Raw genomic sequence first — 14,984 nt, 5'->3', positions numbered from 1 at the left:
ATATATATATAATGTGTAATTTTGCGAAATTCACTTTCGCGAAATTCAATTTCGCGAAAATCTGTTTACTATTTTCGCTTCATTGATTCTGTTGGATACGCCACTATTCTTCAATACTCTGTATAAGAAGCTTGCTCAGTGTAATTTTCCTTTTCATCACTTAGTCCTGCTCCTGATGCCTACTTATATACAGATTGAGATTTTGGGGCAATCGAGCGTTGATACCATAAGGCTTGTATGCTTCAGCTAGAATTCTGTTAGCCGGCTACTCGCGATTAAGTTCGTTGAGTGTCGCTGTGTTCAGGCTGTCGTGTGGACAAGCGCCTTGGCAATCGACCTGAGTGTTTTCCTAGGCTTGCCTATGGAATTCTCCTGTTTGGTTTGGCTTAACCATTCCATAACAGTCTCTTGCCCAGTAAATAGAGGGATGAGCAAAAAAAAAAGAAGGCCCAATGGACAGATTGAGGAATTGTACTAAGGTAGGTATAGGTAAGTATTCGTTTTGAAGAGAATTGTTACGTTATTGAATCATTGGATTTGCCGTTTCCGGTTAGTGCATGCGCACGCAGTTCTGTTTTTATCCTCGAGGATGCGTTACACGTTTTTCTAATGCTCTTGTATTGTATTCCTTATTCACATGTACTATTGTTCGTTATTCATAATATACGTTCTACAGCATTAACTACACACATATTCAACAAGAATATAAAGAAAATGAATATATGTATTGTTTTGAATAAATGTAGTATGTATCATTTATTCTCTCAAAGATTGATGAATGATAACAGGGTTCTCTTTACCAAAAGTATTTTGTCATGATTTTATCGAAAGATTGTGTATTATATATCACTTCACAGTCTTTTCCATATTTTGAAGATATCAGTTAGAATGTGATGCTAGCAAGTCTACTAGTTTAATTTAATTAAAGATCAGGAGTGTTAATAAAGTACAGAGAATAAGTATATGTACAATTATTATAAAGTGCTGTAAGAGATCATCAGGTGTGGTAAAAAAGTACAGAGAATAAGTATGTGTACAATTATTATAAAGTGTAGTAAAAGACCATCAAGAGTGTTAATAAAATACAGAGAATAAGTATGTGTACAATTATTATAAAGTGCTGTAAGAGAACATCAGGAGTATTAATAAAGTACAGAGAATAAGTATATGTACAATTATTATAAAGTGCTGTAAGAGATCATCAAGAGTGTTAATAAAGTACAGAGAATAAGTATATGTACAATTATTATAAAGTGCTGTCAGAGATCATCAGGATTGTTAATAAAGTACAGAGAATAAGTATATGTACAATTATTATAAAGTGTAGTAAGAGATCATCAGGAGTGTTATTAAAGTACAGATAATAAGTATATGTACAATTATTATAAAGTTCTGTAAGAGTTCATCAAGAGTGTTAATAAAGTACAGATATTAAGTATATGTACAATTATTATAAAGTGCTGTAAGAGATCATCAAGAGTGTTAATAAAGTACAGAGAATAAGTATATGTACAATTATTATAAAGTGTTGTAAGAGATCATCAGGTGTGTTAACAAAGTACAGATAATAAGTATATGTACAATTATTATAAAGTGCTGTAAGAGTTCATCAAGAGTGTTAATAAAGTACAGATATTAAGTATATGTACAATTATTATAAAGTGCTGTAAGAGATCATCAAGAGTGTTAATAAAGTACTGAGAATAAGTATATGTACAATTATTATAATGTGCTGTAAGAGATCATCAGGAGTGTTAATAAAGTACTGAGAATAAGTATATGTACAATTATTATAAAGTGTAGTAAGAGATCATCAAGAGTGTTAATAAAGTACAGAGAATAAGTATATGTACAATTATTATAAAGTGTATTAAGAGATCATCAAGAGTGTTAATAAAGTACAGAGAATAAGTATAGGCTATGTACAATTATTATAAAGTGCTGTAAGAGATCATCAGGAGTGTTAATAAAGTACAGAGAATAAGTATATGTACAATTATTATAAAGTACTGTAAGAGATCATCAAGAGTGTTAATAAAGTACTGAGAATAAGTATATGTACAATTATTATAAAGTGCTGTAAGAGATCATCAGGAGTGTTAATAAAGTACTGAGAATAAGTATATGTACAATTATTATAAAGTGTAGTAAGAGATCATCAAGAGTGTTAATAAAGTACAGAGAATAAGTATATGTACAATTATTATAAAGTGTATTAAGAGATCATCAGGAGTGTTAATAAAGTACTGAGAATAAGTATGTGTACAATTATTATAAAGTGCTGTAAGAGATCACCAGGTGTGTTAACAAAGTACAGATAATAAGTATGTGTACAATTATTATAAAGTGTAGTAAGAGATCATCAAGAGTGTTAATAAAGTACAGAGAATAAGTATGTGTACAATTATTATAAAGTGCTGTAAGAGATCACCAGGTGTGTTAACAAAGTACAGATAATAAGTATGTGTACAATTATTATAAAGTGTAGTAAGAGATCATCAGGTGTGTTAATAAAGTACTGAGAATAAGTATATGTACAATTATTATAAAGTGCTGTAAGAGATCATCAGGTGTGTTAATAAAGTACAGAGAATAAGTATATGTATAATTATTATAAAGTGCTGTAAGAGATCATTAGGAGTGTTAATAAAGTACTGAGAATAAGTATTTGTACAATTATTATAAAGTGCTGTAAGAGATCATCAGGTGTGTTAATAAAGTACAGAGAATAAGTATATGTACAATTATTATAAAGTACTGATAAAGATTGTACATGAACATTTTCTTATGTATATATTCAATGTTTCATTTATACTATATTATCTTTATTGTGTCCTATCTACTTGAATATTTTCATATATTTCAAGTTAAACATAAACTATTTTATTTTTATTGAAACAAAATGATGATGGAAATAATGAATAATACATATAAATATATCTTTTAAAGTGAATAATTTTGTAATAAAACTGATCTTTCATTCAACATATTAATTTCTCCAACAAATTTCAATCTTACATACAAAAAAATACAAAAAAAAAAAAACTGAAAATAAATTCCTTAAAATTCTTAACCATTCAAGAGCTTCAACATTACAAAATCATCAAATCTTCAAAAAATAACTTTGTACATAAACACTTTCTCATATATATTTAATGTTTCAAATATATAACAATCTCCGGAAAATCAACCCCTCGGTGTCCCAGATATTAACCCCCTCACTCATCCGGTAGGTAATCTCTCGCTCTCCTCGATAATCCACGAGATCCACTCCGGAAAACCATCCAGCCCTCGATGTCCCAGATATTCACCCCCACTATTCCACCGATAATCGGCGACGATTCGCCCGACTAATCCGCGACGATTCCCCCGACTAATCCCGCGATAATCCGCGTTCAATCGGATGACTCATCCCCCGCTAATCCGATGACTCATCCACAGATAATCCGACGATTACGCCAGGAGCGGATCCGTAACCCCTCGAATTCAACCCCCTACTCTACACCACAATTTCCCCCCAAACCCCAACATCTCATTCAACTCCACACGATTCAATCTACACCCCTAGCCAATTTAATTCACAACCCCCTTTTTCTATCCCCCGCTGGATCCGTCACTTTTGTGTGTAGATCTGCTCTCTATATACTACTAATGAATTACAGCCTACAAATCAGTTATTAACTATAGTCACCTAAACAAGTTTTCCCGTTAATTGCTTTGTAACGCACAAGTCCAATTTTTGAACCACTGTTGAGTGCCTATCATAAAAAGAGACACGAGCAAAGTGCAACTCAGAATTGTGAACACCCGTCTGGGCCAACTCACTAAGATGCCATGAATAATGCGAGCTGGGACTTACTACGTACTTTGTTAGAATGGGATTTACTGAAAACATTCCAGAATCTAAGAGTTTCATCACCAGCTCCTGTCACGATAGCTTCACCATCCGGAGACATGGCCTAAAGCAATGAGCTCACACATACCAGTAACCTGACAGAGAAGCGGATATAGAATCTTTATATATATTTCTCAAAGTACATGTATGTCTGTGGATCTGTCATTCCAGCTATAGCTACAGCGCACGCTGATTATTTTACTAATGCGGCACGCGTTACGATGCCCCTATTAAGAAATATTTTTCGTAAGGTTCGATTACTACATCTGGGTTCAAAGCCAATTCTTCTCGCGCAGACAATTATATTGTTTCCATATCGTCCTATTCAAAGCTTTGATGGATAGCCTCTAGTGGAACAGTAACCTTTTTATGCACACACACTTCTACGCAAGAATAGTCATTATTAATTCTACATATTCATGATTTTTATTTTGTGTTCTCAGTTTGTATTTATTGTATCATCACCGAATCATCTTTTATTGTAATATTAACAAAACAGACTTAATTTAGCTATTAATTGCTAATTATTTTACATTTAAATCCTTTTGTGTTTTTTTAAAAATTTATTTGACCTGCACAAAAACATTTCCCTCATGATATGAAGTTTGAAAGTTACAGTTGTTTGACAAAGTTTGAAAACCTTAACAGTTGTTTGTATATTCTTTTTTAATTTATTTCAACTACACAAAACACTTTTCTCGCGATGTGTAGTTTGAAAGTTAGAATGGTAAATGTTGTAATATGTTAAATACAAATCAATTTTCTGTCTAAAGACTTTTTATTGCACTGGCAACACCGGGTAGAACAGCTATAGTGCAGTTGATGTAAAGATGTAACTTTTCTGTCTATATACAGGATTATTATTTGCAGTCGTGATATCAATATTGTCCAGAAATGTAGGGGTTCATCGTGAGGATCAACTTTTAGCTATGACATCAAGGTTTGTATCAAACAGCAGTTTCAATGCTACTCGAGCTGTTCCCTCTATGAAAATAGAGGGGCAAGTTGCGACATGTTGCAACTTGCCCCTCTATTCTCATCATTAAAATGTGTTGCAACTTGCCCAACGCCTTTTGGGTTTCTACATGCCCCACTTGACACTGAGTAACCAAAATGTTCATCCCAACTCGAGATGATTTAACCTCAACAGGTTAGTGGCTGCGTTGTGAAAAGAACATGTCTAATAATAGCTGCCTCCACTGACCTTTGTTAACATGGGATCATGTACAAAGAAGATATGCAATTCTCTAAATTTGGATATAAAAATAAAAACGCCAAAATTATCAATTAATTTTACAAATTCATGGCTCACCTAAGTTGCCGTTCTTTTTATTTCATGCATTCAAGATATCTCATAAGATGACCTAAAAAGCTCTTTAATTAGTGAGGTAAGAATTTAAAATGATGTAAACAAGCAAGAAATTTGAGGAGTGTTTCAACGTGCCCTGCATTGCAATGTGCCCCTCTTTCCGCTATGTACAGAGATGGTGTAAGTGTGTATGTACATATACGGTGTAAGTGTATATGTAGAGATAGTGTAAGTGTATATGTGCAGAGATAGTGTAAGTGTATATGTGCAAAAATAGTGTAAGTGTATATGTAAGGATGTATATATGTACATAGATAGTGTAAGTGTATATGCACAGATATAGTGAAAGTGTACATGTACATAGATAGTGTAAGTGTACAGGTACAGAGATCGTGTAAGTGTACATGTACAGAGATAGTGTAAGTGTACATGTACTGATATAATGAAAGTGTACATGTACAGATATAGTGTAAGTGTACATGTACATGTACAGATATAATGAAAGTGTACATGTACAGATATAGTGTAAGTGCACATGTACAGATATAATGAAAGTGTACATGTATAGATATAGTGTAAGTGCACATGGTTTGTCACTGATTATTATAATGACATGGAAGAAATAAGAGTCATCTGTCTCATTACTATAACATCCTACAGTTTCCAACCCTCTACACTTATATTTTCCTGTTCTCATAACACTTACTAGCTTGTATTTGTTGATGAGGTTACAATAGCTGAACTAAGCAACTTTTCACATTTCAAAATTCCAATTTCATTTACAATTTGTAGCTCAAAATAATTAGTTGTAATTTTTATAACCTGTTAATAGAGTTCATGCAATTTGTACTACAGTTGATAATTTGTAGTTTATTTTGAGATCTAAAACAGGGTACTGACAAGAGCTTACAATCATAATTTTAGAGGATCTGTTGCAGCATAAAAAACATCAGTCAATATTAATCGCCTTTAGTTTATTGCTTGTGTGATTGTGACTATATCATCATTGATCTCTCATCACTAATCTATATATATATATATTTCTCCAAGTTTGTTGTGTGTGTATTTGTTCGTCTTTGTATATATCCATCTATAGCTATTAAAATCTTGGAATAAAGAATCCATGTCGTAGAAGATTTGATCCCAGAACTATCCATTCACCAATCCAACACCTTACTAATTAAGCCAAACGAGCTTGATAGATACTCTGGGCAATATATGTCGCTATATGGGAGCAAATACATTTCCGCTTCCATAATCGCGCAACGTGATGGCGTAATGTCATGAGAAGCAGTAGCTCTTATTAGTAAGCTTACTCAAATTGTCATTTGGCAATGCACCAGGCTAATAGCAAGTGACAGGCAAATCTCATTACCTCTCATTGTTTATAAGCTGATTTTTAATACTCGGGCAACGCCGGGGTAGCACAGCTAGTGTATTCTATAAATTTGTGATGAGAGCGAATATTAACTTTTTTAACCTGTCGGCTGCCAAGTTACACGTTCATAAAAGAGAGTTTGAGCACTGAAAAACCATGGGAAACTTCTGTTAGTCTACTGTAAGGACCTCAACACTTTAAACGAATTAGCGACGAAGCTTGAAAGTACTAACTTCTTTGCCACACTCCAGTCTCACCACACTCCAGTCTCACCAAACTCCGGTCTCAAAACACTCCAGTCTCACCAAACTCCGGTCTCAAAACACTCCAGTCTCACCAAACTCCAGTCTCATCAACTTCAGTCTCACCACACTCCAGTCTCACCAAACTCCAGTCTCACCAAACTCCAGTCTCACCAAACTCCAGTCTCACCACACTCCAGTCTCACCACACTCCAGTCTCACCACACTCCAGTCTCACCAAACTCCAGTCTCACCAAACTCCAGTCTCACAACACTCCAGTCTCACAACAATCCAGTCTCACCAAACTCCGGTCTCAAAACACTCCAGTCTTACCAAACTCCAGTCTCATCAAACTCCAGTCTCACCAAACTCCAGTCTCGCCACACTCCAGTCTCACCAAACTCCAGTCTCACCAAACTCCAGTCTCACCAAACTCCAGTCTCCCCACACTCTAGTCTCACAAAATTTCAGTCTCACCAAACACTAAACTCTAGTTCATCTATTTCAATGTCAAAGTGCAGATGAATCCGCAAGGTTGATTTAACAGAGAACAATATCAGATTAGATTTTCTTCCTGTTACCACCAGTGGCCTTTTTAAGAAGCTAATCTCGACCTGCTGTTTACAGGTCAAGCACTCAAGAGCACTAGGAGTGCTCTGGACTAAAAAGTAACTTACCAGGTAAAGAACTCTATAGGAGTGTCCAGTAAGCTTGGCCATCTGGAGTAAAGATGGATACTTCCAGACAAGTATTTGATTCTGTGAATAACCGTGTGTGCTTACCTGCCAAGCATAGGAAAGGTATAATAAAGAAAGTTAATTAGGAGGCGTACTACATGTGAGAATCATGCCTTCCGTTTAAAATATAACTATAAAACTAAACTAATAATATTATACTTAATAGGGTGTTATTACAATCTACAATCTTTTAATATTGGGAACACTTGGGAATGGAACACTTAATATTGTTGAATATTATTTTTTCACAAAGGAATGAGCAAATGATAGAAAAAGCTGAGATTTAAAGGCAGTTAAAAAGCTCCACTCTAATGTTGTTGAGTTGAAAAAGGTACCAAATTTTTTATCTGCGAAGGGAAGCACAGACTTCAGCTGCAGCATTTGGCAATGGCTAGAAAAATGATGCCATTCAAATAAAGTATGCCATACAAAAGCAAGATTGCATCATCTAAGAAAATCAATTCATCATGAGTTTTGATGAATATTTAAATCTAAAATCAGAACAGTTAGATGGTAAATTTTAAAATGGAATGAGTTTTTTAAATGGGTTATGGTTGTTTATGCAATTTTGGTGAGAAAAATTAACAGTAATTTGAAAAACCAGAATTGAATTAGATTTTTTCAACTTACTTGTGGTATTAAGTTCTCAGTTTTGAGGTATTTATTGTCAAAGTTTTGCTGTTAAAAGAATTAAACAAAGAACAATATATTTCTCCAATTGAAGTTATGAATGGTTTGCATTAAAAATAAAATGACATCGTGCCAATCATTTAGTGGCTTATCACCAAAATTTTTAAAGAGAAAATATATATGCATATGTCAGGAAGCAATTTAAAATATCGTTATAAAATATACCACATAAAATATTAAATTTTTAGTTAGCTACCATAACACCTGTATTTGACTGTCATCTTTATTTAAACAACACCTCTATTTAAAAGTCACTATGAAAGAAGAGTTGAAAAATAGAGCACCACCCTTTAATTGAAAGCCACCTCTATTTTAATGCCACTTATATTTGGCGCCACTATTTGACATTCTTGAACTTTACAAAACCATAATAGCAAGCAATCAGTAGAAAAGTTAGTGAATTTTTTTCATACAATAAGGTTAATGCTGTATGGCTCAAAGGTGAGTAAAACATAGATGGCATTCGATTTGACTGTGAAAGGGTTAAATTTATGTTCTCAATATTCTGATGAGGTGTTTGAAAAATACAATGTCACCTTTTATTTGAAAGTCACCTCTGATGAAGTCACCAGTCTAAGAGAAAGGTTGAAAAATAGAGCGCCATGGCGTTCAAATAAAGGTTTTATGGTAGTTTAGCAGTTTAATAGTTAGTAATTTGATAATAGAACAAACTTGTACTATTTACATTAACAATAAAGCAGTTAAATGCAAGTGTCTGTTATAGTGACACCTAAATATTAAAATGCTGAATAATTCTGATGAACATTTTGGTATCCATTTATAATTGTAGGCTTTGTAAGTTAATCAAATTATGTTGGCCCTTAAAAAACAAAGTTTGGGAAAACAAAAACCTAAACCATGCAGATGAAAAGCTAGATCGAAAGCAGAATTTATTTGCGACAGCTGCTTTGAAATTCGTTTGGCAAAGTTTTTGAGTTCATTCACGAAAAACACTACAACGTTAAATATAATACCAACCAACTGCAGTGAAGACATGATAAAATATGCCGTACACTGTTATTCGACTACATACCGCTCAGAAAAGTTGTAAAAATGTTTCGCCATATCTTTTTGCGCAAGTAAGTTAGGTTTATATAAAGCATGCCTTGTCAAGTAGATAATTAAGTGAGAATGCCAACAAGCCAAACTCTTAATGTATTTAGGCTACATAGAATAAGGTGTTTGATCAAAACTAGAAACAGTACAGCGAGCAAAATGAAATAACATAGACTTACTAGCTCATTGGAGTGCTTGCTCCATGCAAGATTGCAGACTTGAGACCCGGTGTCAACGGATTGTAAAGGCTGGCCTGTCAGTGTATTCCAAAATCTAATACATTTATCAGCAGTGCCACCTCCGGAGGCTAGTAGGCCATGTTGGTGCGGAGACCAAGCGATAGCTTTCACCTGCCATGCAGCGAATAATGACAAATGTGTCAGTTTATGTGATAGAACAAAGCTAGTTAGACATTGAGATGTATAAGAGAAATGCTTGTACATACAGCTGCTTTGTGATCTGAGTATGTATGCAGAGGGCTAGCACTGGAGACGGAGTTCCATACTAAGAGCTTGTTGTCATTGCCACCAGAAGCTAAGTGTTGGTGATCAGGAGACCATTTCAATCCACAGACCTAGCAGATACAAACAAATTAATGAAACAGCTAGTCAAGATAGTAACAGAAAGGAATAACAAAAACTGGACAAAACAGGATGCAGAGGGAATGTAGAGGCATGACAAGAAAACATATGTAAAAATCATAATGTAAGGAGAAAGAAAGTTAGCACAAAGCCAGAAATTTGAAAAATAAATACAGCTAAAAATACAATGCATGTCAGAAACAGACAAAGGAAAAGGAGAAAAGATTAACTTGAAAAATGAAACGTAAATGACAAAAGAAAACAAGTTCAGGAAGAGTTATGGAGAGCATTACAGATGAGTGAAGTTTCTAAGAAACACTCATAGGCAGAGGCAAGAGATGAAGAGCAAAGATAAATTGACAGGCCAAGACAAACAGTTTGAAGAAAAGACAAGGGAGAGGGCACAAGCAAATAAATGGGATGTTGTTTGAGTAACCAACCTCTTGTTTGTGACCAGAAAGCGTTTGAACTCTCTCACTCGGGAGATTTGAACGAATATCTCTTTGTATTATTAGTCTGTCCTTGCTGCCTGATGAGAGGAGATTAGCATTCCAGGCAAGGGCACCTACCCTCGCTGTATGACCAGCAAAGGAAGTGATGCGTTTCGTTGCTTCTACATCCCAAATCTGAACATGACCAGCATCTGTGCCCACAGCAACAACGTTACCCTGTGTTTAGAAATACTTTACAGACCGTGTGCAGAGCATTTTACTACAGCGAACATCCAGGTTTATCATGTTCTCAACAATAGTTTAGCACAACAAATGACCAAAAACATTGCCTAAATTCTGTAGGACACTATAAATTCTTAAAGTGGTCGAAACAGCTTGCTCTAAATCAACATCTTAACAGAAAGATGACCTGACATTCTTGAATCTCATGAGCTTTAAGTAAATTGTCCGTTTTTATTGATATTAATGTTACATTTCTGTTTATTCATGAGCGAGCCAACAAATTCTTGGCTAACCTTTTTGAAAGTGACTCACAGTTAGGATCCGTCTTCAGATGCCCTTTTTAGCTAGGAGGTACTCGCTAACTGGTAAATCTAACAGCTAATTGCACCTTGATTTAAGGTTACCACCTGTTGCTAGTTATAATTATTGATACAACAAAATTATAATGGGTCTTGTTAATGTGACACAACACACTAGCACAAAATCTACATGCATGTTTGCTAGACATGTTCAAATGAAACTTTAGGTAGCTAAGGTGAGGAATAGAGAACACCACTGGTTACCTGCCGCACAAAACAGATGCATTACTCACCCTATCAGACCAGGAAACTGATGTGACTTTGTCAGTTTCTACTGAAAGGTCGCATAACCTGATGACTTGACTATCGCTAGCGCTCCAGAGGTATACACACGAGCCAAGGCCTACACTCAGCACATTCTGAGAAGACCAGTCGAGCAGATTGAGGTAGAAGTCATCTTGGAGCTCCGGTGCATCCAGCACCTTAAATGGAACTCTTGATATCTTCCGCTGTGCCTATAGTATACAAGAGACTGGTACGATGCTGTACATATCAATCGTATAATAGTACTTATGCCAGCACAATGGTAGTCATATAACTTATGTTCTCATATAGCCTAAAACAATGGTACCTCGTTAATCTGCATTCATATCTATATACACTTACTTCTAAATCTCGGATTGTCTGGCAATCTCACTTGATACCATTTCACAAAAGAAATAATATAATTAAAATGCTTCATGAGATTGCTATGCGCTGAGCTCGATTTCGTGACATTCAGCTTAAAATATCGAGATTCTACCGACTGCACTAATCTGACCGACTTCTAGTTTTAAAGAATAATCTTGCCTATCATAAGAATAATATTCCGTGATGTTAAGCAATTCACAGGTGATGGAAGAGTTACAAGAGCAGACTGCCAGAGTTCCATGCATGACCTACAGCTTATTTAAAGGTTGACTTGCAACCAAATTCACATTACAGTTATTTGGTATAAAAAAGTTCCCCATGTCTCACTCTGCTGTTATGTAGGCGCAAAATATGTAGAAATGGGACTACAAGCTTTTAAAAGCTCAAAAGCGAACAGTTAATCGCAACCACCAAGAAAACGCTGTAGGTTGGAGTCCTTTTATTTCGATGCTGTTCTCAACTCGACATGGTTATTGTTTTGAACCGTGATGTTATCTCGGGAATTGAAAAGCCAATAAAAAGCTCAATATAAAACGTCTCATACCACTAGGTTATGACAAACACTTCGGGTTCTACCAGAAAGCGCCTATCAAATATAGGTAGATGCTTGCTACTTTACAGTTTCTTTTTAGCTTGGTCTAATCATCCAGTCGTAATCTGATCATGTGACCCATACTTCCTGCCAAATGAGACTAACAATTTCTGCAGCGTTTTCCGACTATCACAGGTGACCAACAGGCTCTTCATGGTTATTAGTGGATGATATGCACCCCCTCATGCTAAGGTTAAAAACTAAACTAATTTTTAGGCTAGGTTTTGAGATATCAGTGCTCAAAATGACAGCATTACAATGAGAATAAATAAACGCGTAAAGACAATAGACATAATTTTATAGAACGCGGGAGGTATATTTGTGAAAATATTTTGACGAATGAGGTTGCATCAAAGTGTAAACAGAAACGCATCGTGTTCAATTACGCCCCATTTGAACCGTTTTGGAGAGAGATTTCAATTTACGGCGTTTTCGTGATGGCTGCAATTAACTGCTCGTTTTTGAGCTTTTAATAGCTTGTAATCACATTTCCACATATTTTGCACCTACAACACAGCAGAGTAAGACATGGTGAACCTTTTAATACCAAATAACTGTAATGTGAATTTTGTTGCAAGTCAACCTTTAATGTGAAAAAGCGAGCCAACTCCAAGCAAAGCTGGGCTCAATAGAAAATCTTGGAACTTCGTTTTTGGTATAAAACTATAAATGCACCATGGGCTATCAGATTAGAACCTGAAAAATGCACATTTGCATTCATGAAAGACAGGTATTTTCAATGAACATGTTTTTGGATTGTCATAAAAGCAGTGTAGCAATTTGTGTTGAAGATGGAAGAGATCCCGAGAAACATGGCGCTTGCTGCTCGTATCTTAAACATCTACATATATATTTATCAAAGTTTGTTGTATGTAGGTTTGTAGAATTAATTGTCCATCTATAGATCTTAAAAACTTGGAATAAATATTCCGTACCGAAGAAGATTCGATCCCAGACCCAGACATTCACCAGTCTGACGCTTTACCCACTAGACTACAGAAATCGAATTGCTAGCTTGCCAATATAATTGATTATATGAGAGCAAACACCTAACTGCTTTGCGTATGACGCGGGTCATAGCATAACGTCACGAGAAGCTGTTCGCTCACATTATTAAACTGGCTAATAGCGAGCAACTCTCACCACTTCTCATTGTTTATAAGACAAAATACTTTTCTCATGATAAGTAGTTTGATAGCTAGCATGGCAAATGTTGTTATATGTTAAATACAAATCAATTTTCTGTCTAAAAACTTTTCTATTACGCGGGCAACACTGGGTAGCACAGCTAGTATATAACTATATATATAGTTCTTAAAGTTGGTCGTCGTATGTGTATTGGTAGGTTTGATTGTCCGGCTATAGATCTTAAAATCTTGGAATGAAGATTCTGTACCAAAGAAGATTCGATCTCGGACCCTGCCGTTCACAAGTCTGACGCCCTACCCACTAGATTACAGAAATCGAATTGCCTGCTTGCCAATATGTCATTATATGAAAGCAAATACTTAACTGCTTTGGTCATCACATAACATCACGAGAAGCTGTTCGTTCACATTATTAAACTTACTGGCTAATAGCGTGTTGGTTAATAGCGAGCAACTCTCACTACTTCGCATTGTTTATAAGACAAAACACTTTTCTCATGATATGTAGTTTGATAGTTTGAATGGCAAATGCCGTTATATGTTGAATACAAATCAATTTTCTATCCAAAGACTTTTTTATTACCCGGGCAATGCCGGGTAGCGCAGCTAGTTAATTTATATTGATATTTCTCAAAGTTTGTGTGTCTGTGTATGTCAAGCTACAGCTATTAAAACCTAGGAATTAAAATTCTGCATTATGATACCGTGAGTTTTAAATTTACGTGCTCTCCCACTGAGCTATACAAGGCATATTAATCAAAGACATTATCATATACCATATAGCGTATGCACACTCTAAACAAACAATACGCTGAAAACTATTTGAAACTATGAATTCTAAGGATTCTATGAGACATGAGGCTTTTTCGTTTTTTCTTGAACTTTTATTTTTGATTTATTCGTAACGTTCAACTGCTAAATCGCGAACAAAGCCAATTTTTTTATACGGACAATAGTATTATCTTCGTAAGAAGGGCCTCTACATACCCTCTCTGTTCAGTCAAACAAAATCAGTACGATATCTCATTTTTCCATTTGTACCAGTATCGGGAGGTACCAGTATCGTCGCATTCAAAGTTTTGATAGATAGCTTCTGGTGAAACAGTAACCTTTTTTATACACAAGCACGCCCACACGCACGCCTGCCCACGCACACACCTATGCTCGCACACACCTTTCACATCCCCCTGATATTTAAGCAGTTTCTAAGGATCAGTAACTCGCTATGCCACTTTATTAACTGATGTAAGTACGAAAGAACTGATTCGAAACAAATCCTCGGACGACTACTCTATAGAAATCTAGTGCATTCTGACTGATTCTTGACTAAGAAATAAACAATTTTAACCATAACTGAATGATTGACAAAAGAATCTAAACACCCCTTTTTCTCCTTATTGAAGACATGCAAAGGATTATCTAGCTTAAAAACTAAGAAATTTTTAAAAGTAATTTCATGACTCTCATTTGCGAAGTAAGATATATTTCATAAAACCTTACTACTGTTTTAAATGTAACGTGAACCATGCATAGTCAACCCTTTACTTAATGATGTCGAGTCAACAGAAGTTGAATACACTGTCAATTTTAAATAAAGATGAAGGATTATAATAACTTAGGTTATAATTTAACAAAGATCAAGCTTCGCAACGCAATCGGAATAGCTCACTTTATTGATTCAAATGGGCTTAC

General features: G+C 35.2%; 1 protein-coding gene across 1 annotated transcript in view; it reads right to left on the bottom strand.

Annotated features, from left to right (window-relative positions):
- The window catches only part of LOC137407520 (fizzy-related protein homolog), a 36,093-nt gene that overhangs the window by 13,426 nt on the left and 7,683 nt on the right, over window positions 1-14,984 (bottom strand). Inside the window, exons 4-9 of the mRNA XM_068094078.1 lie at window positions 11,156-11,377; window positions 10,330-10,557; window positions 9,754-9,882; window positions 9,488-9,658; window positions 7,503-7,607; window positions 3,867-3,959 (exon numbers count right to left, since the gene is read on the bottom strand). Of these exons, the coding sequence (XP_067950179.1) occupies window positions 3,867-3,959; window positions 7,503-7,607; window positions 9,488-9,658; window positions 9,754-9,882; window positions 10,330-10,557; window positions 11,156-11,377 (948 nt within the window). The remainder of the gene's footprint in view (window positions 1-3,866; window positions 3,960-7,502; window positions 7,608-9,487; window positions 9,659-9,753; window positions 9,883-10,329; window positions 10,558-11,155; window positions 11,378-14,984) is intronic.

Source organism: Watersipora subatra, chromosome 1 (assembly GCF_963576615.1).
Source record: "Watersipora subatra chromosome 1, tzWatSuba1.1, whole genome shotgun sequence".
In the NCBI taxonomy this organism is placed as follows: Eukaryota; Metazoa; Bryozoa; class Gymnolaemata; order Cheilostomatida; family Watersiporidae; genus Watersipora; species Watersipora subatra.
This window is presented reverse-complemented; position numbering and strand designations above follow the sequence as displayed.